Source organism: Symphalangus syndactylus, chromosome 12 (genome assembly GCF_028878055.3).
Source record: "Symphalangus syndactylus isolate Jambi chromosome 12, NHGRI_mSymSyn1-v2.1_pri, whole genome shotgun sequence".
Classification (NCBI taxonomy): Eukaryota; Metazoa; Chordata; class Mammalia; order Primates; family Hylobatidae; genus Symphalangus; species Symphalangus syndactylus.
In genome coordinates this window covers 60567733-60594145 of record NC_072441.2, presented here as the reverse complement: position 1 = coordinate 60594145, position 26413 = coordinate 60567733, and the positions used below count along the sequence as shown (strand labels likewise).

Below are 26413 nucleotides of genomic sequence, written 5' to 3'. Positions count from 1 at the left end.
CAGCTCTATGCCGTATCCATAAATGCAGCAGGCCTCTCCTTGGCAGAGGGTGAATGTGGTGGCCATGAGGACAGGAAGGGATGGCAAGGAGAAAGGCAAAGGGGAAGCCCTACTAAAGGACTCATGCCCTTGGAGTTGCATCCAGCACAAAGCCCTTTTTCAATTTTTCCTATCTGGGTTACACAGAGGAGGCTTTGTGTAGAGCATTTCTTAAAGTACCCAATCAGAAATATGAGGAAAGTTGCTTCTCTTGATGAGACACCAGAGGAAGAAAGCAGGAGACAATGATAAGGGAGGAAATAAGGGAGGGATAGCTGAGTAAGGTAGACAGCTGAGTCTAGTTTGTTCCCAATGTTGTACCAGTCTCATCAGTGCCGTGTCTGGGTCTCACAGCCTCTGGTGTTCTATGATGGATCCTCACTTATGCCAAGAGCTGGCCGCCTGGCAGCTAAACCCTGCACAAGATATGAAGAGCCTGTAAATGCAGGACTTCTGTTCCTGGATCTGCTCCTCTGAGGAAGAGGTGCAACTGTCTCCGTAGATACTTGACCACCATAAATACCATTGTTTCCTCTTTCTGGGGGTCACTCAGAGAACCCTCATGGAACATGGTGTGACAACTACTGACTCACGGGGTTATCATAGGTTTTATGCAACGAACAATACATTTAAAGTATGTTGTAAAAGACTTACTTAGCAAGGACCTAAAAACACTCCTATGGGAAGAATCAGAAAAAAATAATTATTTTTGAATTGAAATTCAGGTGCACACTCATTTATGAACACTGAACCCAAAAGAGCTGAGGTTTCCCCGATTTTGGAGCTCATGTAGAAAGCTTTCCTCAGTCTCGTTGGATGGAAAACTTAAACTGCTGCCACTGTTTAGTGCTTCCTGCAGTTTATGACTCTCAGTTCAGGCTCTAACTCACCAGTAGGGGAATAGGGATATTCTGGTATATATAGGTCTTTCTGGGCAAACCAGTGAAGCAAGTCTCACAGCTGTTCTGTTAAGAACCTAAGTTCCCCTAACCTGGGTTCTAAGCCTGGGCCAGCCAAATGGCACTTTTATAGAACCTCTTCCCAAACCAGCGCTCTTGGGTGATCTTTCTTCTGAAACATTATGTGTTTCCAATAGGGAGGAAAAGAAGAAATGAAGTAACTTTTTGTCCAGGAATACACCTTTGTAAAGGTTGATTTCAGGGCTAGCAAAGATGCCTTCATAGAAGGCAGTTATTTGTGAAAGCCAAGGTGATAGGGTTTGAAATTGACAAAGGGATGAGGACTTAGCTTTTCTTCTGAAGGTGACTTTCTGCCCATGGATCTTCCATTTCTATTAATCAGAAGTATTCCTTGAAAAAAGAAAAAAAAAAGCTAGACAGAAAAGAAAAAACGAACCAACCTCCTGTTCCATGCCCCAGGCAATCTTCTTGTGTAAAGCAATCTGTGGCAGCTAGTCAGGTGTCCTGGCAGGAGTTTTCCCCTTCAACTCTGGCTGAGAGCTTCTTAGAATCTCTTAAAGAAACATCCTACAGAGCTCCCACTTAGGCGTGCTCTTTCTCTCCTGATGTCTCTCTGTGACATCTTTTCAGATGCTTCTTTAGAGGATCATTTTGGATGGGGACAGTATAGGCCTGGGCTTATGATGATGAGGGATTTCCTGTCTGGAGAAGTTAGAACATGTATAAGTGCTCCTGGGTATGGGGAAAGGAGGCAAAGATGCTGCCCACCAGTTTTCCAAGTGCTGTGTGCACCCTTATCCCCAGAACGATCCTTTGCTCTTCTACCATAGCGCGTGCATTTGAAGATCTCAGGGCCCTTATAACCGTTAGGCATTTACAGGGACTGAAATGTAATGAAGGAATTGTCCTTCCTATTTCTGGAGGTAAACTAAATATGAAAAGAAAATTAGCATTAAAATCAATCCTGACTCAGTTTCTTTTTAAGTTCCATCTTTAAATCAAACTGTATTTCTCCCAAAATTAAAAATAAAAGTTATAGCCACTTAACAAAAAACAATTCACACGAAATGTTGTACTGTGTATAATTTGCAATTGTTACAAATAGTCAATGCAGTACCTTTGTTAGCTTAGTGTTTTAGATTCTTAAAACTTGGTGTGTTGAAAGAAAGGTTGCATTTAGCTTTCTCTCGTGCATATAAATTTAGTGTAAGCCCCTCTTTTAAGGAGCTTTATGTGGTAGAACTGACATTGCTTAATAAACAATGGAAAAAGTTAAGCATAACCTAGAAGTCATTTAAAACTGTGAGTCACTTTCCTGACAAGCCAATAGGGTAAGAGAACCAAGGCTGCAAAATAATTACTAGCCCAGCCTGAGGGACGGCGGAAATACATTACAGGTATCAGTTAAGAAAACAAAGCAGTGGTGTTTTACCACTCTGCAGAGAAAGCTAAGGTTGCTAACCAAACAAAATAACTTTACACTGACAATGCCAATTTTTACATTTCTTTCAGAACAAGGGACACTCAAACTACCAGAGGTAAGATTAACATTTAAATATTTTTTATAATCTTTGCATTTCAAGTTGTTTGCTAACTTAACCAGGCTTGAGCTTTTACACTGTTCAATGTGCCTTTAAAAATAAATAGAAATAAACAGAAACAGAGGGAACAACCAAGTGATTGTGAACAAAATGCAAAAGTTAAATCCAAGGAATTTTCACAGTCACTGTCCGAAGGTCTTAGGTAGAGAAAAAATGTGAATGTTTAATCAAAGACTGTGTATGAAATGGGGCTGGAAGTACAGAGGGAAGGGTGGCCCTTATCGCCAGAAGTTGGTAGATGCGTCCCCTGTCATGAAATGTTGTGTCACTGCCCGACATTTGCCGAATTACTGAAATTCCGTAGAATTAGTGCAAATTCTAACGTTGTTCATCTAAGATTATGGTTCCATGTTTCTAGTACTTTTCCATTAGAGCAGAAAGATGATGATTATCACGTCCTATTGATCAAATCAAGATCTGGTAACATTTCCTTTTGGTTTAACACAGTCTCCTAATGGCTTAGAAGTATGTAATCCATGTTACCTCTCAGAATAAAGTTACTTAAAAAAAAAAAGTTATTTAAAAAAATACAAAAGATGATGGGATATGTAGGAAGTAAATAGCAAGTTGCCCATCATTAAATACTTTCCTGTTGAAAATACTGTCAATGGTGTTGTTTGATGTTGTTTATATAGAGTTCCCCAAAGTTACAAAATTTCAGACAGAAAAGATTTTAATGGTTCCCAGACAATCATTGCCTTGGCTTTCAACCAAAAATAACAGATTTCTTACCTGTCTGCCCCTCCCACAAATGGCCATAGCGAAACATTTTTAGAAATCATAGAAAAATAAAATACAAACTATATATTATTAGTTATATGAACCAAAAGTACAGTAATCTGAAAATTTCAAAATAATAATGATGAAAATTATGATTTGCAAATTAACATCTAACACTTAAAACCTCTCTTTAAAAGTGATATTAGTATGTTTTTAATCTAACATCTAGTAAAAATAAGAAAAAGTACAGCAAAATATGAGGTGCTTGTGTCTCCTTTTTGCATAAGTACATAATTTGAACATACAGGATATCAAGAGTGTGATATAAAGAGGCTCATATGCACCTAATCAGTGCATCTGTTGATTATATTTTAAAACCTAAAGTCTAGCCAAAGAATGCATAACAAGGTGATTTTTTTAATAGGCCATATGAGTTTCTTTAGAGCTAAAATAAATTAACCAAAGAGTTCCTTTAGTGTTTCATTGACAGGTAAGATTTTTCATTAGGGCTGTCAGGATTCTTCCAGCAGTGCCAAGGATCTTGCAAAGCAGCCTTCTTTCACTTTCTCATGCTATTATTATATTATTGAGACAGAAACCTTGTAGAGTTCTGAACTTTAACTCAGTGTTACTTAACACTTATCCTTTTAGATATATGTATTATTTTTTCCAAGGAAGATGGTTTCATTTTATTTTAATTAAGTAATGCGAAGTGGGTGTGCTTACAGAAAGAAAATATGCCAATAAGAAGTGGGTAATAATTTTCATGTGATACTAAATAATTCTCACAGGCACTTTTATACTTTTTAAATTACACGTAAGCCTATGATGCAAGAAATTAATTTTCACATTGATTTTTAAAAATATATAACATCAGTTTTTTAGTGACTTGTTTCACTCTTCAATATAACTTTTATTTACTGTGTGACTGTACTAAAAATCTCTATTTTGTGTGGATGGAGGATTATAGTAAGCTCTGAGGCTAGTCAATTCATCTGGAAACTTGAGTTTGTTTTAAGGGAGCAATATAGCAAACTAATATTAAGAAGCAGCTCTCACCCTATACCAGGTGTGTTCACTCTCCAAGGCAAATGATTGTATGCTGCTCAGGAATCTTCTCATAAGTAAATAGTGAAGCACTTTTGTAATTTGTAAGCTCTGTGATTTTTATTTTTTCTCCTCTCTTGAAGACCTTTCTCTCCATGTACCAGTTTATAGGCCTCCTCTGCTTCCCTTTCAATAGTTATGATTGTGAATTTTTTATTTTTAATTTTGCACTTTATTTGCGAGGTAGGTCAGTTTTCACTAGTCACAGGATCCGTGGGGCATCCATAACCATACCTGGGCTGTTCATCTCACATCCCATTCTGGAGTGGACCTTCAGAAAGCTCCTCTGGCTCCAAGAAGCAAGTTTATCATTGCATACCTATTTAGCTACTTTAAATCCACTTTTTTTTAGAGGGAAAGAAAGGTAAGGTAATGGTAATGAGGCAAGAAATAACTGCCAAGTGCTTATAGAATTGAGTTTGTTTGGTTCCTGCCCCCCCACCCCCACCCCCACCTCCCCAGCCCACCACTGTTAGGTAGATTAAAGGAGACTGAGAAGGTCGTGGAGACTGATTCTCATGGTGGTGTGAGGCTGTAACTGAGAGCTCCAGGGGTGGCTACTAGATGTGCCCTCTCCTCCTTTCCCTTCTCTTCCTGCTGGGGACAAGGGCCTGTCCAGCTCCGTCCTAGACTTTTGAGAATATAGACTGGGGAGGGGAGTATAGGCATAGAGATGACAGAATGACAAATGAAATTTGCACTTTAAAATTGTTCAAAATATCTGCTAAATATCGCCAGGTTTTTCAATATAAAATACTTTTTAGGTTCTTTTAAAGTATAAAAAAATCTTAGCCTCTCCAAATGCAGTTGGTTTAGGGAGGTGAAAATTTCTCCTATGTTTATTTTCTAAATACACCAGTTCATAGTTTATTCCACTGCACACCCTTCCTGTAGAAAAGTTTCTGTTTTCAGAGTGACTGATTTTCAGTGGATTTTCAGGAGGAAGAACCTGAAGTGTAAGTAGTAAGGCACCAAAAGAGTAGAAGAATTACTTTGTGTGAATTTAAACGTTTAAAATAACAAAAAGCTAATAATCTATCACTTATTAATCCTTACCATGTGGCTGTAACTGTTCCAAGCATTGAAGATAAATTAACTCATTTAATTCTCACTGCAAAACCTATGAAGTCGGTGCTAGTATTATCTCCATTTTATAGATGAGAAAACAGGCACAGAGATATAAACTTAACTGTTTGTGTTCAAACTGAATTTGAACTTAGGGAGTATTATTCTAGAATCCATTCTCTTAATACTTGCAATGTGTAGCCTATTTTAATTCTAAATTCAAGGTGTAAGAACACAGAGTTGCTCTTGAAGTCAGTGTCCCCTTTTCACATTTTAAGTTTATAGTTCCTACATGGGACTAATTTAGGCATTCCAGGAATCAAACAAAAGAGTTAAATTCATTTTTTTTGCCTTCCTAGTACTTTGATAGTAGTAGGTATAAAATCAGTAGAAAGACAGCTTCTATTGTGCATTAAGATGATGGGATATGTAGGAAGTAAATAGCAAGTTGCCCATCATTAAATAATTTCCTGTTGAAAATACTGTCAATTGTGTTGTTCGATGTTGTTTATGTAGAGTTCCTCTAAATTATAAAATTTCAGACAGAAAATAATTTTTCTTTAAATTAGTGTTCTTTCATATTATCAGACATGAGTCTGTAACTCATTATGCTTCCAATTTTTGTGCCTTGGCTACCAACAAATCTAGAGCAAAATTTTCCTTTCACTCACAATGACTCTTGTTATAGCTTTTCTAGTGCAGCTATCCATCTTGCTCGACATAGCTTCAATGCTGATTTTAATGATCCTAGCAGTCTTTTACAAATCCATGTTGAAAGTAGTTGGAGTAAAAACCAAAGTTAAATTTTAAAAATTTCTCCAATTTGCTTTCACCTGAGAACCCTGTGAGTCTGCTGGATATGACTTTGAGGCCCTTAGGAAGGCTGGAAAAAAACCTCATTTCATCCATTTAACTTGTGAATGAAAACAACAGAAAGAACCCTGAGAGAAATCCATGGCTAACGTGTGCTTAGCACAGCCAAGTGTGCTCTGAATGAAACCAAGTCTTCACACACAGATACAAACCCCAACACATAAAAAGAAAATTGCTTTTGTGAAAATCTAGATTGTATGATAGTCATAGACTCAGCATTTCATCCAGTTGCATAATAAGTGAAATCAAGCCCTTCTTAATTAGTGAGATTACTGTAGTTATTAGGTGGGAATGAGTTTAATGCTTTAGAAATAAAATATGTAACCATGCATTTTCATAGATTTAAAATCTCTTGTTTTGTATTTCATCTGTAATTTTTGTAATGCAAAGTTGTTTTCTTACAGATTCATTTTCTATAATAAGAATTCATTTTTATGATTCACAAGCTGCGTGTCTGTTTCGTTTTTTAAAGTGTTCAGATACAACTGGTCTATAATTAAAACACTATTCTCATTTAAGTGTTGGCTAAAATCAGAGCTTCAGATCTTTGTTTTGAGGTTGTATACCTTCTTCAGTCTGGTCTGTGAGGCCCCGTAAATAGCTGAGTTAGAGTTTTAGGAGATCAGTTTAAGGCTATTGCTCATATGTCTTGGCTGGGAACATATTCTAACCAAGATGGCTGCTGGGCTTTGTTCTGTCCATCGTCACTATGACTTAATAAATTGAGTCCCAATATTTGCAGTTGGCAACCAAAAAGATTTTTTTTTCTTACTGTTATAAGTTACCAACAACTTATCAAGTGTAATGATATACAAGTGGAAGACTTACTAGAAAAACAAAAAGGTTAAATTATAAAACAAACTTTAAAACCATATTCTGATCAAATTTAGTCATACTTTTAATTGGAAAATGTGCAACATTCATTTGCTTTCCAAAGTGCCAGTAGTAATTATAATTTAATAGTGCAAAATTACCAACACATATTTATTTTGCTTTGTTTTACTTTTCTGCACAGAAACGAACCAATGGACTGCGAAGAACTCCTAAACAGGTGGATCCAGGTGTGTTTCTGATTAAACCTTCCATAATCATGGCTTCCGCTAAGTGCTTATGAAAGTAAATGGGAATTGCTGTGGAAAGTCAGGCATATTGTTGGCCTTTGTTCCTCATAATTTGGTGTATAATGTGTGACCAGGAGGTCACGGTCTAACGTGTAAATCATTCACACGAGTAACTACCAGCAACCACCAGCATTGCACTCTTTCCACAGTCAGCAGTTGAGCTGGTTATTTGCTTACTGAACAGCCTCAGGGTGCCTGGTTAATGCTCACATATCCAGCACCCTCCCTGTGTTCCTTTGTAAATCTAATAAGAAAACCAACCAGCTAGCTGGCACTTAAAAACTACTGTTTTCTAAGTAAGTAGGGGAGAGCATAAACCAGACAACTGGTACCCACCCCCCATCTGAGAAAATTTCTTAATTCTATATCCATGCTATTTTATAATAGCAGCATGTTTTTTGGGGACTTTGTGACAAGTTTCCTCTCCGGAGACCAATTATTTGTCTGCAGAAAATGTTCAGTTGTTTTCTATTTAGCATTGTGAGATTTGCCCTGTCATTATGTTAGTATAATTATTTTTCATCCATTATGCAATGCCTTCCTTCCACAGTTTAATTACCAAAGACTTTTTATGTATGTGATCCTTTTGTTGTGAGTAAAAGGTGTTCACAGTTAAAGGATTCCAAATACACGAACTTGATGATAAACCAAAGAGAACATGAAAAATAGAGTAGCTTTGCTGGAAAATAATCTGGACTATGTGTTTCATTTTGTTTTCCCATCGTAAGTGGTATTCACCTAGTTGTAAAGTTTAGTTTTCAAAGCATTATAGTTTATAACTGAAACCACACCCATGATAGCCTTGCTAGTTTATGAGCTATTTCAGATTTATAGGAGCTTTGTTGCCTCTGGCTAGAAATTGCTTCACTGGTGTCCTGAGACTAGTTTAAATCTTTTAACTACAGAACAAATTTGAAGCCATTAAAAAAACAGGGGCTCTGGTTTACTTTTTAATAGTTCTGACTTTCCCAAGACAATATCCTTTGCAGAGGACTCCCTGCAGTAATATTTAGAAGTGACTTTCTCTGTTATTTTCAGTAGGAGTATATGACTGTGAACATAATATTTTTGTCTTATTTTGTGTGAGTTATAATATTGCTGTTTCAGAAAAATTAACCTTTATAAATGTTATTTTTTAATGTATTTTTTCTTTCTTCTCCCCTCAGGGAAATGCATTTTTATATTTGTAGTGTGTCAATGGGAACATATTTGACTCAACCATTTATAGCCAAAATTTTCTAGAATCCCTTACATTATTTAGATTAGTAAATTCACAGATTATAAATATGGCAAAGTAGAACAACAATAAAACAAATTTATACTCCTTTATCCTAAAGGTGATGGCTTTGTATAGGTAGTTTTTTTGTTTTGTTTTTCTATTTGTCCAAAGACTTTAGAACTTCATGAAGAATAAACTTACAAGAGAAGTGCTGTTGTATGTTATGTTTGTAAGAACATAAGTGGCTGGGTGCGGTGGCTCACGCCTATAATCCCAGCACTTTGGGAGGCCGAGGCAGGTGGATCATGAGGTCAGGAGATGGAGACCATCCTGGCTAACACGGTGAAACCCCATCTCTACTAAAAATACAAACAAAAAAAAAATAGCGGGGGGTGGTGGCTGGTGCCTGTAGTCCCAGCTACTTGGGAGGCTGAGGCAGGAGAATGGCGTGAACCCAGGAGGCGGAACTTGCAGTGAGCCGAGATCGCGCCACTGCACTCCAGCCTGGAGACAAAGTGAGACTCCGTCTCAAAAAAAAAAAAAAAATTTTTCCATTACGTATAATAAATGTATATGAGTGTATTTTTCCGTTTTCCATAGTTTTGGAAGTAAAAAAACCAAACACTTGATGATCTTGCCTGTTGAAGCTGCTGATATAGTAAGCCTATTTCTTCCCACAGCTGTCTTTTGATTTAGGCTTGACTTATGTATTTAAAGTTTCTTGACTTTTGTGTCTCTGCCTCTTTCTGCTGGTTAGCTGCAAAGCTTCTTTGTTCAAAGTTAACCCTTGCTTGATGACCAGCGTGCCTTGATCCTCATGTGGCTATTGTTTAGAGATTTTCAGACAAAATGTTTACACAAAGGATCAGTAAAGTTGAGTCTGTGTAGACAAACTGCTTCCACAATGCATTATTTGCTGTTAGTATTTCTACCATGGAAGTTCCTTTGTTTTTTTATCCTATAGTTAATTTACTTAACATCTCCAAGTGCCAACACATGACTTTGCAGGGCCTCACTTAAAGTAGGTTATAAAAGCAACTGATTAAAGAGTTTAGGAGGCCAGGTGTAACCACTTCACCAGGTCCAAATTTCAGAGCCATGTTCAAAGGTATATTATATATATTCTCTATAGCCCTTTTGCGTTGGAAAGGAACTTAATGCATAGTCCAATGGGTAGTAGGTGCTTAATAAATGCTACGTGAATTAATAAGTGATGATACAGTTTTTATGTATGCATTGACATTCTTTTTAAATTCCTCCTGCTGAAATACTAATGAAACACAGCATAGTCTAGTGGTGGGAAGCATGGCTCTGAGCCATGTTGCCCAAGCTTGGGACTGGCCTTAGCTGTTTACTTGCTGTTTGAACTTCGGCAGTTTCCCTCCTCTCTCTGTGCCATAGTTTCCTCATTTGTAAAAGGAAATTAATAAGAGGACCTACCTTACGTTGTTGTTGTGAGCATTACGTGAGCTAATATATGTAGGCCAGGCATGGTGGCTCATTCCTGTAATCCTAGCACTTTGGGAGGCCAAGTGGGAGGATCACTTGAAGCCAGGAGCTTGGGACTCTGGTGAGCTGTGATGGCACCACTACATTCCAGCCTGGGTGACAGAGCAAGACCTTATCTCAAGAAACAAAAGGGCAAGTAAAGTACTTTCAGAGGTGCCCAGTATATAGTAAATGTTAAGTATAGCAATTACTATATTAACTAGTTTATATTAGAGCATGTTCTTTAATATTGGACATTTTGTCATGTGAAGGAGAATAATATTAAACAGACCCTGAATTTTATGTTGAATTTCTGTTGAAATAGGAAGCTACATAATCACAGTCATTTTCAGATTTGTTGTTATTCCCCCTTAATCTAATGACTTTCATGATCTTTTGCTTATCTTTACCAATAAACATAGTCAACTGTGATAGTTGAGAGTTTTTTTTTGGTGAAATTATTAGTGTTTGTTATTGTAATGAAGAAGCAAAGAAAAACTCCCAATATTGAAAACATATATTGTGGGGTTTATTCAAATCCAAGAAAGGGTGAACTGTAGGTTTGCATTGTAGCTTGTTAGCACATTTAAATCATTCACTCCTAATTCATAATTGTGATTAATCTTTATAGACAATATTTGCAAATGGCTTTGCTCTTTATTTTTTATTGTCTTCTATTGTGTGCTAATAAAACTATCAACTTATAATCTTGACTGCTTTTATAAATATAGTAATGTATTAGATGCAAATTCTGGTAGCTCTTTTGGATTTCTTAAATATAGCAGGGAATTTTCATCAGTTTGTACTTTTCTTCCTAAGACAGATGTTGGTATCAGGAAAATAACATTTGTAACAGACGTATCAATTATTTCAGGAACATGGAGATGCTAGGCCTTTTTCAAGAACATGAGATCATAAATCTCAAGTAAATCTGAGCACTGGTGTAATATTTTTCACCTAAAGTGGCACACAAGGTCAAAGTTACCAATTAAATTTTAATACTGAGCTTTAAAAATTTCCTTCTGTCTCAGTGTAGGAGATACAAGATTTATTTCAGTTTGCATATGGCAAATCTGTATACCAGGGCATGTATTCTTTTCACTGGGTCCATGTTTTTAGATTATTGCAGAATTGTCTTATATATGTGAAACTCATAGCATCCTGCATTTAAGCCTACAGTCACTAGCTTTTAAACACTATAGGCCATCATTCTGTGTTGTGCTGCCTTGAGATTATGTGGAGTAGATGGGAAATGTTTAAATAGCTTACACCCTTTCTGATCTTAAGTTATTCTTGTGCTTTGTGATAACCTTGAATAATAAATGAATAGATAATGATTAAATTGATAAGAGTCCTTTCTGACAACTCTTGTTTCTCAGATGCTCATTGTTAGACTGTTGATTACAAAGAGATGCATGTGGCTTAGAAAAACTGTCTTTTCTTATTCACCAAGGAGATGTCTTACTGTTTTGTAGCAGAGACATCTTCAAAGATTGTCACTTCCTCTTTCAGGTGGATAGGATTGACATATAACGCCATTCTCATTTGTTATTGTATGAAGAAAGGAATCTAAGAAATCTTTCTTTCATTACCAATTTCATTTCTTATCTGACATTAAGCACAGGATTGTCATTAATTATAAAACATGACCCCTTTCCGTAAATAATTTATATTCTTCCTAGGAAAGGAATAGATACAGACACAAAGTTCTGATTGCATAAATGCATGTATATAAATGTACATATAAATTTTTAAAATATTATATACTATTATGCAGATCTATTACTGTATAGCAGTGTCTTAAAAATAATTAGTGAATCGTTTAATAAACATATAAAAAGGTCTAGGATTACACAATACATACAAGAAAGCAAAACAAATTGGGAAACACAAATGTTTCAAATTGCTTTTAAGCTGGGTTACATATAAATGTTTTCATTTATATAAATGAAAATTTTTATACTGGTTTATTGCATTGAATTACAATTTAATACTATTGTTTTTAGTGTTTTAATTTCAAAGGATTGTGAAATTTATTCCAAGTCTAAACAGAATTGTTGATTTCTTTTAGATTTGCTTTTAAATGTAATATCAATGTGTTCAATAAATAAATTTTATATTTTTGTTTCCAAATAGAAAACATTGAGAAAAATAACAACACAGTGTTTTTAAATGCACTTATCTAAAAATACATTTTATCTCTTTTCTTTTTTATGAGGGAGACAAATGCATATTCCTGAAGGTTTTAGTAAATGAGTTTTTGTCTATAATAGATAGTAAAGTTTCTATAGATTAGAATATTTCCATATTAATCAGTCAAACCTGCTTCTGTCTTTTCTGTCACCTCCAAAACTAATTTCTCATCAAATATAAATCCTAACCTAAATATTGGGAGCATAATTGTAAATGTGTAAAAATATATTTCACATTGAAAGAAATGAACTTGAAAAAAGTGGGACAGTAAACCCAGTGATTAAGATTCATTGCAGAGAAATGAGAAATCCAAGCTGTGAACAAATGCTGAGGAGCATGCTCTGGTTTTTAAAATAGCTGACTTTTTTTCAAGCTTCTATTAAACCATGGACAATAAGACTAGTTTTGCACTAGGACAGTTGATCTTCTTGTAATCATTTTTAGGACTACCTTTCTGATTCCCTTTTCCGTGATAACAGAGTTCTTAAATGAGCACCACAGCCCCTTGCTCGCATCTTTCTTGATTGGAGGAGGATTTATTTCTCCCCTTCAAGGCTCATTCCGAGTTCACAAAGGATCACTACTGCTGTTGTCTGGCAGGTCTGTGCATGCCTTGCCAAGCCCGTCTTTTATACTGGTCAGGCACCTTCAGAATCAGAACAAAGGTGAGGTGAATATCTGGAGATGTGCATGGGGGTGCTTTTAGATGGAAAATATTCATCAGTAATATGACTACTGAAATAACAGAATGTTTGAATTATATTTAGAACCTACTCTGGGCCATTTATGCACTTCTAACAATTTCTATTATTGTAGTAGTTATGTTTTAGAAGATAAAGTATGTATCTATTAAATATTTAGAAGAAAATCCTGAAAAAGAAGTAATGAACCTAGTGAGCTACTTCGAACATTTATCATCAATAAACTGTTCCCTACTTAGAACATCAGATATGGAGTGGACTTCCTTTGCCATATCTATGGTTATTCTGATTGAATACCATTCCATTTCAGGAAAAGAAGGATATGCCGTATAATGCTAAGTAGATAAAGAAAATTCAGTAATTTCTTATGGGCCAGCAACCTCTGAGAGGCAGATAATTTTGTTTCAGCACTTAGGTCGGAAGTAACTTAAATGAAAGGAACCAACTGGGTCAAAACATATTGACTTTCTATAACAATATTTGATGCAAATGATATCCAACTGATTTTGGGAGAGGACATTGATAAAGTAATTATTAATATAATTTATGATCTTATTTATGCTACAGTTCTATGTACAAATAGCAAGATTATTTTCAAATTAACTAGAACCCTGGAGTGCTATTTGTGGAATTTTTGTCAGAATGACTCATATTGGCAATTAGTTATCTTTCAGCACATTCAAATCAAGTTGATTTCTAAATTTTTAATTCGAATGAAAATAAAAGCTTATGTTAGGTTCTTATAATTGTTTTTATGGATCATTTTTCTTTTGAGGCTCATTCATTTTCTTCTATATAAGTATTAGAAATATGTAGAAGTTCCTCTGCCTTGGAGGAACTTGGAATTTTGCTGGAGACTTAAGACATACAAACATAACATGTCAAAGTAATATTGTATAGTACATGATGAACTACCAAAGTGTGTTGTATAGGTTATGAATGATCTGGTTGACTGTGAAGGCAGATGAGGGAGAATTTTTTGCAAACTGAAGGACACAGGACAGGGAAACAAAATATCTAAACTAGACATCAGTAAAAGTAAATTTAGTAGAACTACATATGTTTAAATGAAGTTATCAGTCTGTTCCTAGGTTTGAGTCAGTTCAATTATATACCAACCAATATGCTTTTGATTACCAAGTGACAAAAACCCATTTCAAACTAGCTTAGGAAAAAAAAAAATGAGAGTTTCCTGACTTAGGTAACTGGGAGTTCCAAAGCATTTTGGCTTCAGGCAGAGATGGATCCAGGGACTCAACTGATATTATTAGGGTTCAATTTCTCTTTGTGTCTTAGTTCTCCTTTCTCTTCTATTGGCTTCTTGTCAACATGCACCTCACAGAGGTTTTTCTCATGGGGAGGCAAAGTTGTCTGTTAGCAGCTCTTCATGTACGTTGTCCCCACAGCTGGTTAATTCAGAGAAAATACAACATCTTTTTCTCAGTAAATCCAGCAGAATCCCAAGGAGAGCTTTAATTGGCCTGGCCTAGACCATGTGCTCTTCTCTGAAGCAATCACTGCAGCCAGAGTGCTCTGTTGACTGGCCAACCTGGCTTCTGTGCTCACTTCTGAGGTGGGAAGTGGGACTGAACTAGCTTGTCCACATGGAATTTTTTTTCTATAATTCTGTTTACAAATGAATAGGAGAGAGGAAAGAGAGGCTTGGTTTTAGCAGATTATAATGTACATCTATTATTGTGTGCAACAAGTTTCAGACAGTTTTCATCCTTGGGCATACTGTGGCTAGGTTTTCTACCTCTCCTACCTTGTCCTTTTTCCATTTGTAGGATCCTCTGTTTGATAGTTCTCTGGTATCCAAAATGGTTGATCTGGAGCAATGAACCTAAAATAGGAACTGGAGATTCCCAACAAAGGTTTATTCCAACTGGAAGCTTTTTGTTTGCAGTGGTTAAAGAAAACACTAATTTTCTTGCCACATATTTGATCTTCTTGTAGCCGTGTCATGGTACCTCACTGTTTTTAGACAGTGATCATCCTTTTTTCTACTGTTATCTGCTCACATGTTAGTATAGATTGGTTTATCGGATTAGAGAACTGAGGAAACAGAACCTAACACAGCATGTTTTGTGGGGACAGAATTGAAGAAAGGTGCCATCCTTAAAGGAAAGGTCAGGGTAAGAATGTGGGAGAGCCAGATAATACAGCTCTTGAGGCATTAAATTTAAGCCACTGCCTGCTTCGCAGCAATAAAGGAGTAATGAGGAAAGAAAGAGAAGGAAAGATCTTTTTAAATTTTATCTATATTAAACATATTCATGCATAACAGCACTTTTAATCTCCAACAGTAGCCCTGTGTGGTGGTATAGACCGAGGGTTCTACAGTGACACAGATCTGGATTTGTGTCCTGCTTCTCTACTAACTGGCTACATAACCTTAGGCAAATAAACCTGTTTATCATCTCTAAAATGGAAGTAATAGCAGCAGCCATCTCCCAGTATTATTATGAAGATTAAATGAGATAATAAAGTATCAACCAAGTTTAGCACATACTAAGTGCTCTGAAAATTATGATGATAGTGGTGGTTATTGATACATATAGATACCTGTATTTTCTATTGCTATGTAACAATTTACCATGAATTTAGCAGCTTAAAACAACACACGTGTTATCTCAGTTTCTGTGAATCAGAAATCTAGGCATGGCTTAGTTGGGTTCTGTGCTTCAGGGTTTCGTACAATACTTCACTTAAGATATCGGCCAGGGCTGGATCTCATCTGAAGGCTCAACTGGGGACGGGTTCACTTCCAAACTCACTTACACTGCTTTTCACAGGATTCCATTCCTTTTGGACTGTTGAACTGAGGGTCTTATGACCTGGAACACTTGGCCAGAAGCTGTCCTCAGTTCTTTACTGCATGGACCTACTCACCATGGATGCTTGCTTCATCAGAATATGCAAACCAAGAAGGTGATAGGGTTTCCTTGCAAGGTGGACATTAAAATGTATAATATAATCACAGAAGTGACATCCCATCACCTTTGCCATATTCTTTTGGGTACCCACATTCAGGGAAGGGGATTAAGTATGTCAGTACCAGGAGGCGAGGATCACTGGGGTTTTTCAGCAGAGGGAACCAAAGTTCTGAGAGGTTAAGTACTTCAACCAAGGTCACACAGCACTCAGTGGGTGCCAAACTTAATTGCAGCATATTTGGCTTTAGAGACCTTATCTTTCTAGACATCTTCTGTATATTTTACTTATGTCAAGCTTTGGACAGAGAAAAGCTTATTTCCTGTGGTCTAGCTGTATAGTTCTGTGCAAATTAGCAGTGGGATCTGGTCTGATTTTCAGAGTTCATTAGTGGCTGCTGTTACCAAGCAGATTTATGGGTGATTTTATTTTATGCATTGTTAATTTTGAAAATGTTAATCTGAAATTGCTACAGTATTTCAATTAATTTGGGCGATTAAAACTTAGCACCAGAAGAATCCCTACCAGAAGATAAGGCAGCTAATTAGAGGTTCTGAAACAAACAACTGTAGACACTGGCACTGAAACATGCCGTATGGATGACACCCAGCAGAACTCACTCTGCTTAACAGTTTGGAAATGGAAAGAATAATTTCTGGCAGTCTAAATATTAAACTTGAATGCAGTTGAATTTTTTAAAAGCTATTTTAAGGAGTTAACTATTTAAATCAATGTATAATTTTTAAATATCATGCAGTTCTGAAAAACTACCTTCAGATTATTTTGCAGTGTTGGCTTTTGGATAACAGCAGTGGTGACAGAAATACAATAGATATTTGTCGTCCAAGTATTATTTAAAAATGAGGCAGCATATACTTTTTAAAAAATAACACTTGAGCTTCTTTTGCTAGAGTTTTGCATTTTGTAAAGTTTATCGTAAAATATTCGGAAAATATAAGGAAGTGTAGAAAAAGTTCTCTGGACAAATTACCTATAATCCTCTCACTCAGCTAATCACCCTGTATACTTTTGTTACACACTTTTTTCCTCATATGTTTCTTTTTTTTGTGCAGCCACATGTTTATTAAATGCCTGTGTTTCCAGTTTGATATTCTCCTTTTATCACTTAATTTTGTTTCATTGAGCATATTTGTTGATTCATTTGTTCTTTCAAATGTTTGACAAGTATACTGACTTGGTATTAAGTGTACAAGAATGAACAAGATGTGTTTTCCCTCACACAGCTCCCTATGTCCTTGAGCAAAGGTAATGGTGAAGATTTGAGATCAGGGAGCTACAGGGGGTATGCTTAAAAGAGGCATAGACTTTAAATATGTGAGCATCAGGAAATGATGTCTAACCTAGAATCCAGGATATGAGCAGGGATCAACAGCATCTGAATGGAGAGAAGAGGGTTGCAGGCAGAGGGAACAGCTCCAAGAAAGGCCCTGAGTTGGAGAAGGCACAAGATGGTTAGGGTTGGAGCAGGGGAGCCATTCACAAAGAGAATGGAAGGAAAACCAAGGCAGGATCTTGGTTGATGCACATCAAGGAATTGGACTTTATTCTGATGAACAGATTGAGCCTTTGGAAGGGTTTTATCCAGAGGAGCGACATGGGCAGCTAGGACTGGTTGAAAAGATCATCCTAGCCGCACGCACTTGAATCTTGAATCATTAAATACTCTTCAGAAAAAAAGGAAGTGGGTTTTAGTATAATTTATTGTTGAACATTAGTCTTGTTAATTTTTATTTTTATAAATGCCTTGATGAACATCTGTGCATGAACGTACTTTTCCATATGGCTGATTATTATTTAACAATGGCGTCATAGAGGTACAGTATCTGGGTGAAAGCATATGAACTCCTAGATTTTGGATGTAGATGTTGCCAAATTTACCTTTCAGAAATATTACATTGAATTATATCCCCACATATTATTGGGGTATGAGAATATGTCTTATTTTATACCCACCAACCTTGTATTGTTCTTTTCACTATAAGTCATTAGATAGGAAAATAATAGTATCTTACTATCATATCATAGTAGTTGATACCATAATATGAACTTCCTTGATTTTTAGTGAGATAGATTATTTTAATGTTTTTGGCTATTTGTATTTTTTTCTGTGAATTATCTATTATGCTTACCCCCTCTTTCTAGTCAAGGTTTGGTGCTTTTCTAAATTACTTCTAAGAATATATGTGTGTGTGTGAGAGAGATCAATCTTACATTTATTGAAAATATTTTCATATTTTTTCTGGCGTATTTGTTTCTATATAAAGTTTTAAATTTACCAGGGGTCAAAGTTACAGACATTTTATTTATGATCTGTTTTACTGCTTTTATGCTTAGAAAATTTTCCCTCCTCTGACTTATTAAGCACCTACTTACAATTTTATTGTTTAATTTTTGTAGCATTTGGTCATTTAACTTATTTTTAAGTAATAACTTACTCATTTAACTTATTTTTATTTAAGGAATAGATTTTAATTCTGTGACTAATTCCAAATGTACATTAAAATGTTTTTCAGGATTTACAGAATTTAAATTTATCTTTTTTTTTTTTTTTTTTTTGAGACAGAGTCTTGCTCTGTTGCCCAGGCTGGAGTGCAGTGGCAAGATCTTGGCTTCCTGCAACCTCTGCCTCCCAGGTCCAACCGATTCTCGTACCTCAGCCACCCAAGTAGCTGGGATTGCAGGCATGTGCCACCATGCCTAGCTAAGTTTTTGTATTTTTAGTACAAGCAGTGTTTCACCGTGTTGACCAGGCTGGTCTCAAACTCTTGGCCTCATGTAATCCTCCTGCCTTGGCCTTGCGGTGTGCTGGGATTACAGGTGTGAGCCACTGCACCCAGTCTAAATTTATCTTTTTTGTTGTTGCATAACAACCACAATTATATTGTGTACTTTTTGTTTTGTGCTTTATTATACACATGGCTTGCTAAAATTATAAGTTATCTTGTGCAAAGCATGTCACAATACATGTTCTGTATAGATAGGAAATTACATTTTAAACAAATATAGATACTTAATATTGAAATAATCAGTTTTTTTTTTGGTAAAATATGACAAACTAAGCCTAACTTCCCCAAGGATTTTTAGAAGTAGGAAGAAAAATATTCTGTGGCTCTGCCTTTTGAGTTCAGAGTAGCTCCTCTCATTGTTCTTATTTCCTTTTGTACATATATGTCTCCCTTTATTTTACGAATCTTCCTCATCTTAATTTACTCTGCTGCTCCTGGGAGTGAGACTAGACCTATTATTTTAAAAGAGCTTTAGTTTTAGTAATTTTTCATCAAAGTATGAAAATTTCAACTTCTACTTTATTGGAAGTATGCAGTAGATATGTTCTCATTTCAAAAACAGTGTGGAGATTCTACACTTTCAAGTTCTAATTTGGAAAGTCTTATATGTCATCATGAAAATATTAGATGTTTAATAAATAGACTTTCTTGCAGAAGTCGGTTGTAAGCCGGTAGAATAATGACTTTGGATTCCTGCCTGGCATGTTGCCCCTTATGATCTGTTCGCAGAACATGCTTCTGGATGTCCAGATATTAACAGTTGTGATCATAGCTACCTATTATATTAAATGCCCCAACAAAATCGTGTGATGTCTTCAGTTCAGGACAGAGCTTTCCTTCTTGGGAGTAAGAATTACTCTTTCAGTTTGTCTAGAGGACATGAACATGATTAGATAAACAAACATGAAAGTGTACATGTATTTCTCTACCTCCACCTACCATTATAGGCCTAACATTATAGCTTTTCACCCCAGAGGAAGAAACTTTGCCATTTCAAAAAACTGTAATGCCATGCTTTGGGGATCCCAGATTTAAATACCTTGTGCGTCTTCCATTTAAATTCAAGCAGTATCCAAGAACAGAATCTGGCCAATGATTTTGAGAAAACGAAATGGCAACACCTTCTTGGAATCTCAAACTGTTCAAGGATTTTTTTTTTTTTTCTAGCAAAACAGGAAGAAATTGGGGAAAAAGCATATGGACTCAGGTTGAGCATATGATGTATTTTCAACTCGAGTCGGCACTTTACTCATATTTGTAGTGTGACTTAAAATTAATTTGGGTGAAGCACTCAGATTTGAGGGAGGAAAAAAAATCCCTATTTGGGACTAAGTCAACATTTGTGGCATCTCATTAATCGCTGCCTTATGTAACTGCTTTCCCCACCTAAAGAGAAGCTACTGGGATGAGAAAAGTTTATAATATTAATGCCAAGTACAGATCTTGCCTCTCCCAAAAGGAGTTCATTAATCACCATCGAAGCACAAGAACAAACATACTTTATGTCTCTTGCCAGTTTTTTTCAATAACATTTCTGAAAGGCAAAAAAAAAAATATGTTTAATCTTCATTTGCAAAGGTTTTAATTTGGCTGTTATTTAATTTGTGATAATGTTATGTAAATTTAACATGCTCTGAGAATGCCCAGGCATAGGGTATAGAAGTAGAGTGCGCTGGTTAAGAGTTTGGGCCCATGGATCAGAGAGATCTGGATCCAGATTCTTGGCTCTGTTACCTCCTCTCTGTGTGGTCATAACACAGGCAAAGCACTTCAAGCTCAGTGCTTGGCACGGGATAGCTGGCTAAGAGCCAGCAGTGATGGAAATTCTTACTCTCACTGGTAGGAAGCAGTATGGGCATCAAGTTTGAAAACATGACTTTCAGTCCAAGCTGCTGTGCAAATCTTTGGACAATTTAATAAGCCTCAGTTTCTAATCTGTAAAATGGAGATGAAAATACTCACCCTACCCACATACCCTGGCACAAATGATATAACGTATTAATCAAGATAGAAAACTGAACCTAGCCATGGCATGCAAAATCATGTAATATAATTTTGAAAAGTGCCAAGTTGTGAAATCATCTTTATTTTGCCATGTATCTCAGATTCTCAACTGTAACATTATTTGGGTGATCAGTATGTAGTATTGATTGTATTTTAGTGTCAGCCATGTAGTTACTCTCTCCTCTAAAGAGTTTTTTATTACCATTCACTGGAAATTACACAGCTTTTTCTTTGCAATTATTTCTTTACCTCTTTTCTTCTGCCTTCCAATTTAAAATTCATGGGTAATACAGCACCTCACGAATAGATGAAAGGGATGACAATCCAAAAAAAAGAAAAAACTAATGTAAACCTCATGCTGGAAAACAGAAACACCAATTTAAACAATCATAAATAGGAAAAACAAAAAACCTGTTGTGCAAGAAAAGGAGGCTCTAGTCTACCTTTATTTACAACCATCAGATACCGAGTATCAAAGATAGGAATGGATCCATGGTGAAATTTTCAGGCATTCTTGAAAATGTGTTTATTTCTTTCTTGTCTCTATTAGAAGATGTGCCCTGTCTCCTTCATTTCTTTATTTCCATGGCCCCTGCTACTAGAAGCATTGTAAAAAGCCAAAAGAAGAACAAGAAATTCTGAGGACATGGGTGAAAATGCAGCCTTGAGGTTTCTGAAAATAACAGGAGACAGACAAGGCTGGTGTCCAGCAACAATACTGGGTAGCTCTTTTTGTCCCCACTTACACAGCGAAGGATAAAGAAGAGATCCTATGGACACTTAGTAAGGATTACTTCATGTTTTAATTCAAAGTAGTTTGGAAAGAAGACTCTGAGCAGAGTGGAATAGCAGGAGTTTTTTTAAGGTGAAATAGAATGAAAGTGCAGCCAAGAATTTTTCTGTCTTCAATTTTAAAGAACACCGGCATAACTCGTTTTTCTTTTTTTTCCCGTGTGTTCTTTTTGACCTTCTTATCAGCTCCTGACTTTCTCCCTTGGGGATTTTTCACTGTATAGTCAGCGCTGACTCCCTTAGAAATCCTGAACCCCACACCCGTGTCGCGAAAGAGTTGAAGAGAATTCAAATAAAGACGTTGAGATAAGTAGCTTGTGAACTAACTGTTACGGGATGCCTCAGTAATAAGATACTGCCAGCTAGAAGCTAAAATAAAGTGAAATTCCATTTAACATGTGACAATCAAAACTGTATGTTTCTCCTAAAAATATAAGCTAAAGTTAATATTAGACATTAGAAATTCCTACTGAAACACCTACATTCATTTAATAGTAAATTTCTTTAGAATTGTTAGTTTCCTCCTCTCTAGACTGTCCAAACATAGTTCCTGGGACCACGCCTGTAGTTTCTTTCTCTCACTACAATGAGGAAAAAGTTGATGGTTTGCTAATCTCTTATTTTACACATTTCATCGTACTCCATGACTGCAAATTCATCTTTGTATGATTTATATGTCAATCAGCATGTTGGTGAAGTAGCCATGGAATGAATATTAGAGTGATATTTGTTGATGTACTAGAGGTTTTACATACTTTATTTTTAATTCTCACAACAAAGCTGTGAGAGGTATTATGCCCATTTTACAGATGAGGAAGCTACACTGAGAGTTGTGACAGGTGTCCAAATTTATGTAAGTAATAAACGCTGAAACTGAGCTTTTAACCAAATCCTTATAAAACTTCCATATATGTGTTTCCATAACTAGCAGAAGCATTGTATGTTTTTAACTAATTTAGGAGTCTTGTAGGAATGCATTCATTAAATCAGTGCACTTTATCAGAAGATTTATTTTTTAGCCAGCCTGGCTACAATTATGGATCATGCCAGATGCTCAGTGGAGGGAGGAAGTGAGATGAAGTAGGCTAAAGAGAAATAATCTTGGTCAGATTGAAGAAGGATAAGCACTCTTAATTGTCAATATCAAATGAAAGGAGAAATATGACCTTGATGTGAAGGCTTAAGTCAGGGTTGCTATCATATGACTGTCTGGGTCCTGGATGAGAGAGGACCAGCTGAGGTGATTGGAGAGCCTGGGAAAGAGCTTCTCGGAAGGGCCCAGTTGGGCAAAGGGCAAGCAGACACTGCAGATGGCCCCTCGAGTCTCTGCCAACCTTAGGATGCTATGATTCCAAGCAAGGAAGGGAGCTTATTCCACATAGCATTTTAGATCTTTCATTAGTGTGCCTTTGATTTTAACGTGATTAGAAAATAAAATCATAGCAAAATATCAGGAAATGACCCCAAACTAATGTAATAAATGCTGCTTCTGTTTGTTCTTTATACTGTCTTTTCCCTTAATGTCTTCATTAAGATTTGTGTAGAAAGCAGGGTTTTAAGCATGATGTTGCTATTTTAAATAATTTATAGAGGATGATTGTTTTTCTGTGTTGTGATTTGTGTGTGTGTGTGTGTGTGTGTGTGTGTATAATAATCCTAACATAAACCATCATCAGCGAAACCATCACTAATGATGGCAATAAACCTTATAATAAATTCATTTACATTATTTTGTGTAAAAATTGCATCTCATTTCCTAGGCACATATGGAGACGTTGTTGGATTATATTTCCTGCATTGCTACCCCATTACAGGCATGCTCTTACGTGCATGTGTGGGTGGCCAGACAATATAAGTGGTTAAAAAATGAGTTTGGTAGTTAGCATTGCACAGCTCAGTGCTTTTTCTCACTACTTAGCAGGATACCCTAGTCCATCCTTTGTTACTGGGGGTGTTATTAGCATCTACCTTCCAGAATTTCTGTGTATTGATTAACTGAGAGAATATATTGTGGAACATTAGCACAGTGTCTGGCTCTTTGTCTGTACTAATAAATGGTAGATATTAGCATCACCTGATTTTTGCCACCATTTATACATTCCTGGAGCAGAGGTGTAGAAGGTGAGCTAAAACCTATAGAGGCAGGTTCTGAATACCAGACTGTCAAGGCCATAGCCATGCTGTTGTCTTGTTTTGATTTTAACTGTCCAGATCCATTAGAGCAGAGGCTGCAGTACAAGCTGCTGGCTCTTACGTGTTTGGCTTATGGTACCTTTTTGAAAATCAATGATACAGAAACTCCAGAGCTAGGCTGCCTAGGTTTGAATGCAGTCTTCACTATTTACCAGCTCTGTGACCTTGCTCAAGTCACTTAAACCCTCCGTACCTTAACTTCTTTAAAATGGAAATAGTAAGACCTACTTCATAGGGTTGTCATGAGGCTTAAATGAGTTAATATATACTAAGGTCATAGAACAGGGCCTGGCACATGGCAAATGCTTTATAAGTGTTAGCTAGTATATTTAAAAGTAAAATGTTTTCAGTTTTCTAGAGATAATGATACAATCTTACAAATAGATCATTATGATATTTAAAAGGCTATAGATTGGTATTTAAAGAGAACTGAACATGGGCCGGGCAGTTAGTGCAGCATTTTCAGGGTAAGAAACCAGGCACAATTTGATGGCCTTAGAGGGCAGTGGGCACTTACTAGCTGTCTGTAGAATGACCTACACTGCAGAAGGTAGCTAGTAGGAATTTCAGTCCCTAAATTTAGGAGTGCATGAACTACACCATCGTGTATTTTCTTAAAATCAGCTTAATTCCAACCTTGAGCTCTTATCCGTTTGGTTTGCGTGTGATGACTGCATGTTCATGTCTCACACGGGGAGCAGTGCGATGTCTGATCTGAAAGTGCTCCAAGGCCTAGGGTCCAGCATTCCTAAGTGCTTATTAAGCTGGTGAAGTCTTACAGCCTCCCTAGACAAGCCATGACTGGTAAGCAGTTCCTGGGTGCTCTGGGACCCACAAACCTCTATATTCTTCTGCTTCTGGGGAGTCTCCTCTCTCCTCTCCTAGTTCTGTCAAAGGTTGATCCTTCTTTCTCCTCTCCTCTGGGGCACACTCGGCATAATCTCTTCAGTAACCAAGCTTTACAAAAGGCAACGAGAATTTGTGACTTTACAAGCTTTTGCTCACTACCCTGCAATGCTCCCCAAGGCAAGGAAACAAAGGTCTTAACAGCCTGCTTATAAGAGGAAGAGAGGGAAAATACTGTGGAAAACATGCAAATTAATATCTCAAGTGGGCTGGGTGTGGTGGCTCACGCCTGTTATCCCAGCACTTTGGGAGGCCAAGGCAGGTGGATCATGAGGGCAGGAGATGGAGACCATCCTGGCCAACATGGTAAAACCCTGTCTCTACTAAAAAAAAAAAAAACTATATATATGTATATATAAATTAGCTGGGTGTGGTGGTGTGCACCTGTAGTCCCAGTCACTCAGGACGCTGAGGCAGGGGAATTGCTTCAACCCAGGAGGCAGAGGTTGCAGTGAGCTGAGATTGTGCCACTGCACTCCAGCCTGGTGACAGAGTGAGACTCTGTCTCAAAAAAAGAAAAAAAACTCAAATGATCTTGCTATAGAAGTAATGAAAGGGAGTGAGGGATCAGAAGCCACGGTGATCCTCTGTGCTGCTTCTGGAAATAGCGGCTCCTGGTCCAGACATCACAGATTTCACCTACCTGCCATAGTAATGGCCATCACAGTCCTGAAGGCCCACACACCAATTTCCAAATTGCAGATATCACCTTGCTTCAGGTCACTCTGGCATTCTCCAAGGACTGTGCTTTTGAGAAATAAGATATTAACTCTTATATTTTTTTCCCTTAAGAGTAAGAACATTGTTATTCATGAGTGCCAGTAGCCAGTTCTGTGACTTTGGTAGCTCATTTAACTTTTCTGGACATTATTTTACTCTTGACAATTGGTGGGTTGGATTTGATTATTTCAAATACCTGTTCACATCTTAGTATCCTAATATTCTTTCTATAGTGAACAGGAAGGGTAAGGTGAAGGGCTAAAGGAAGAGAATGTGTGTGGTGAAAATACTGGCATAAAAACCTCTATTCTGCAGGCCACGTGGTGTTACTTATGAACATAGTGACCTCGGGAGCATTCTCTGAAAATACTCTTCCCCCTCCCTGTTTTGATTCTGGAACAGTTTCCCTTTTCCTCACAGTTCTACCTTCCTGCAACAGTTGCATTTACAGATAATATCCATCACCCTTTGTTTCTTTATGCATCACTAGTGTGTGTATAAAGCAGAGATGGCAAGAGCTGCCATGCGTTTTGGCTGTGTGATTTTGCAACCAGGAAACGACCTAGTAGGTATGCAGCAATACTGACATGGAGAGATCCCTCCTCCCTCTGGATCAGGCTGGGACAGAGTGGTTCTAGCATTGGCCTGCAAGACACTGGCTCTGCCCTCAGCAGGGACGGCTGTGTGCAGTTAGGTATGTAAAACTAGTTGGCTCCCGCCCTTGAGCTCATGATATGACCGATCATATGAAAGTGTACTTGTGAGCTATAATTATTGAGGTATGTGCCTTATCTCCCTTGCTAGACTGATAGCTCCTTTGAGGACAAACACCTGGTCTTTATCTTTACAGTTCCTAGGGAGATTTAGTGCAGGACCCTTCACACAAAAGTGTTTAGCAGTGCTGTGCCAACGAGGGTGGATACAGTGGGAGTAGTCTACCTACTAGTGGGGAAGGATATTTTATCACTGACATTGCTGAGAATTGCTGGCCCATGTGATAAGAAAAACCA

The 26413-nt window shown here is 36.9% G+C and overlaps 1 protein-coding gene across 3 annotated transcripts in view; it reads left to right on the top strand.

Annotated features, from left to right (window-relative positions):
- VAV3 (vav guanine nucleotide exchange factor 3) overlaps window positions 1-26413 on the top strand; it is a 399477-nt gene that overhangs the window by 280936 nt on the left and 92128 nt on the right. For all 3 annotated transcript variants that reach the window (XM_063624405.1, XM_063624404.1, XM_063624406.1), the window contains 2 exons: window positions 2472-2497; window positions 7341-7386. In XM_063624405.1, coding sequence (XP_063480475.1) covers window positions 2472-2497; window positions 7341-7386 — 72 coding nt within the window. The remainder of the gene's footprint in view (window positions 1-2471; window positions 2498-7340; window positions 7387-26413) is intronic.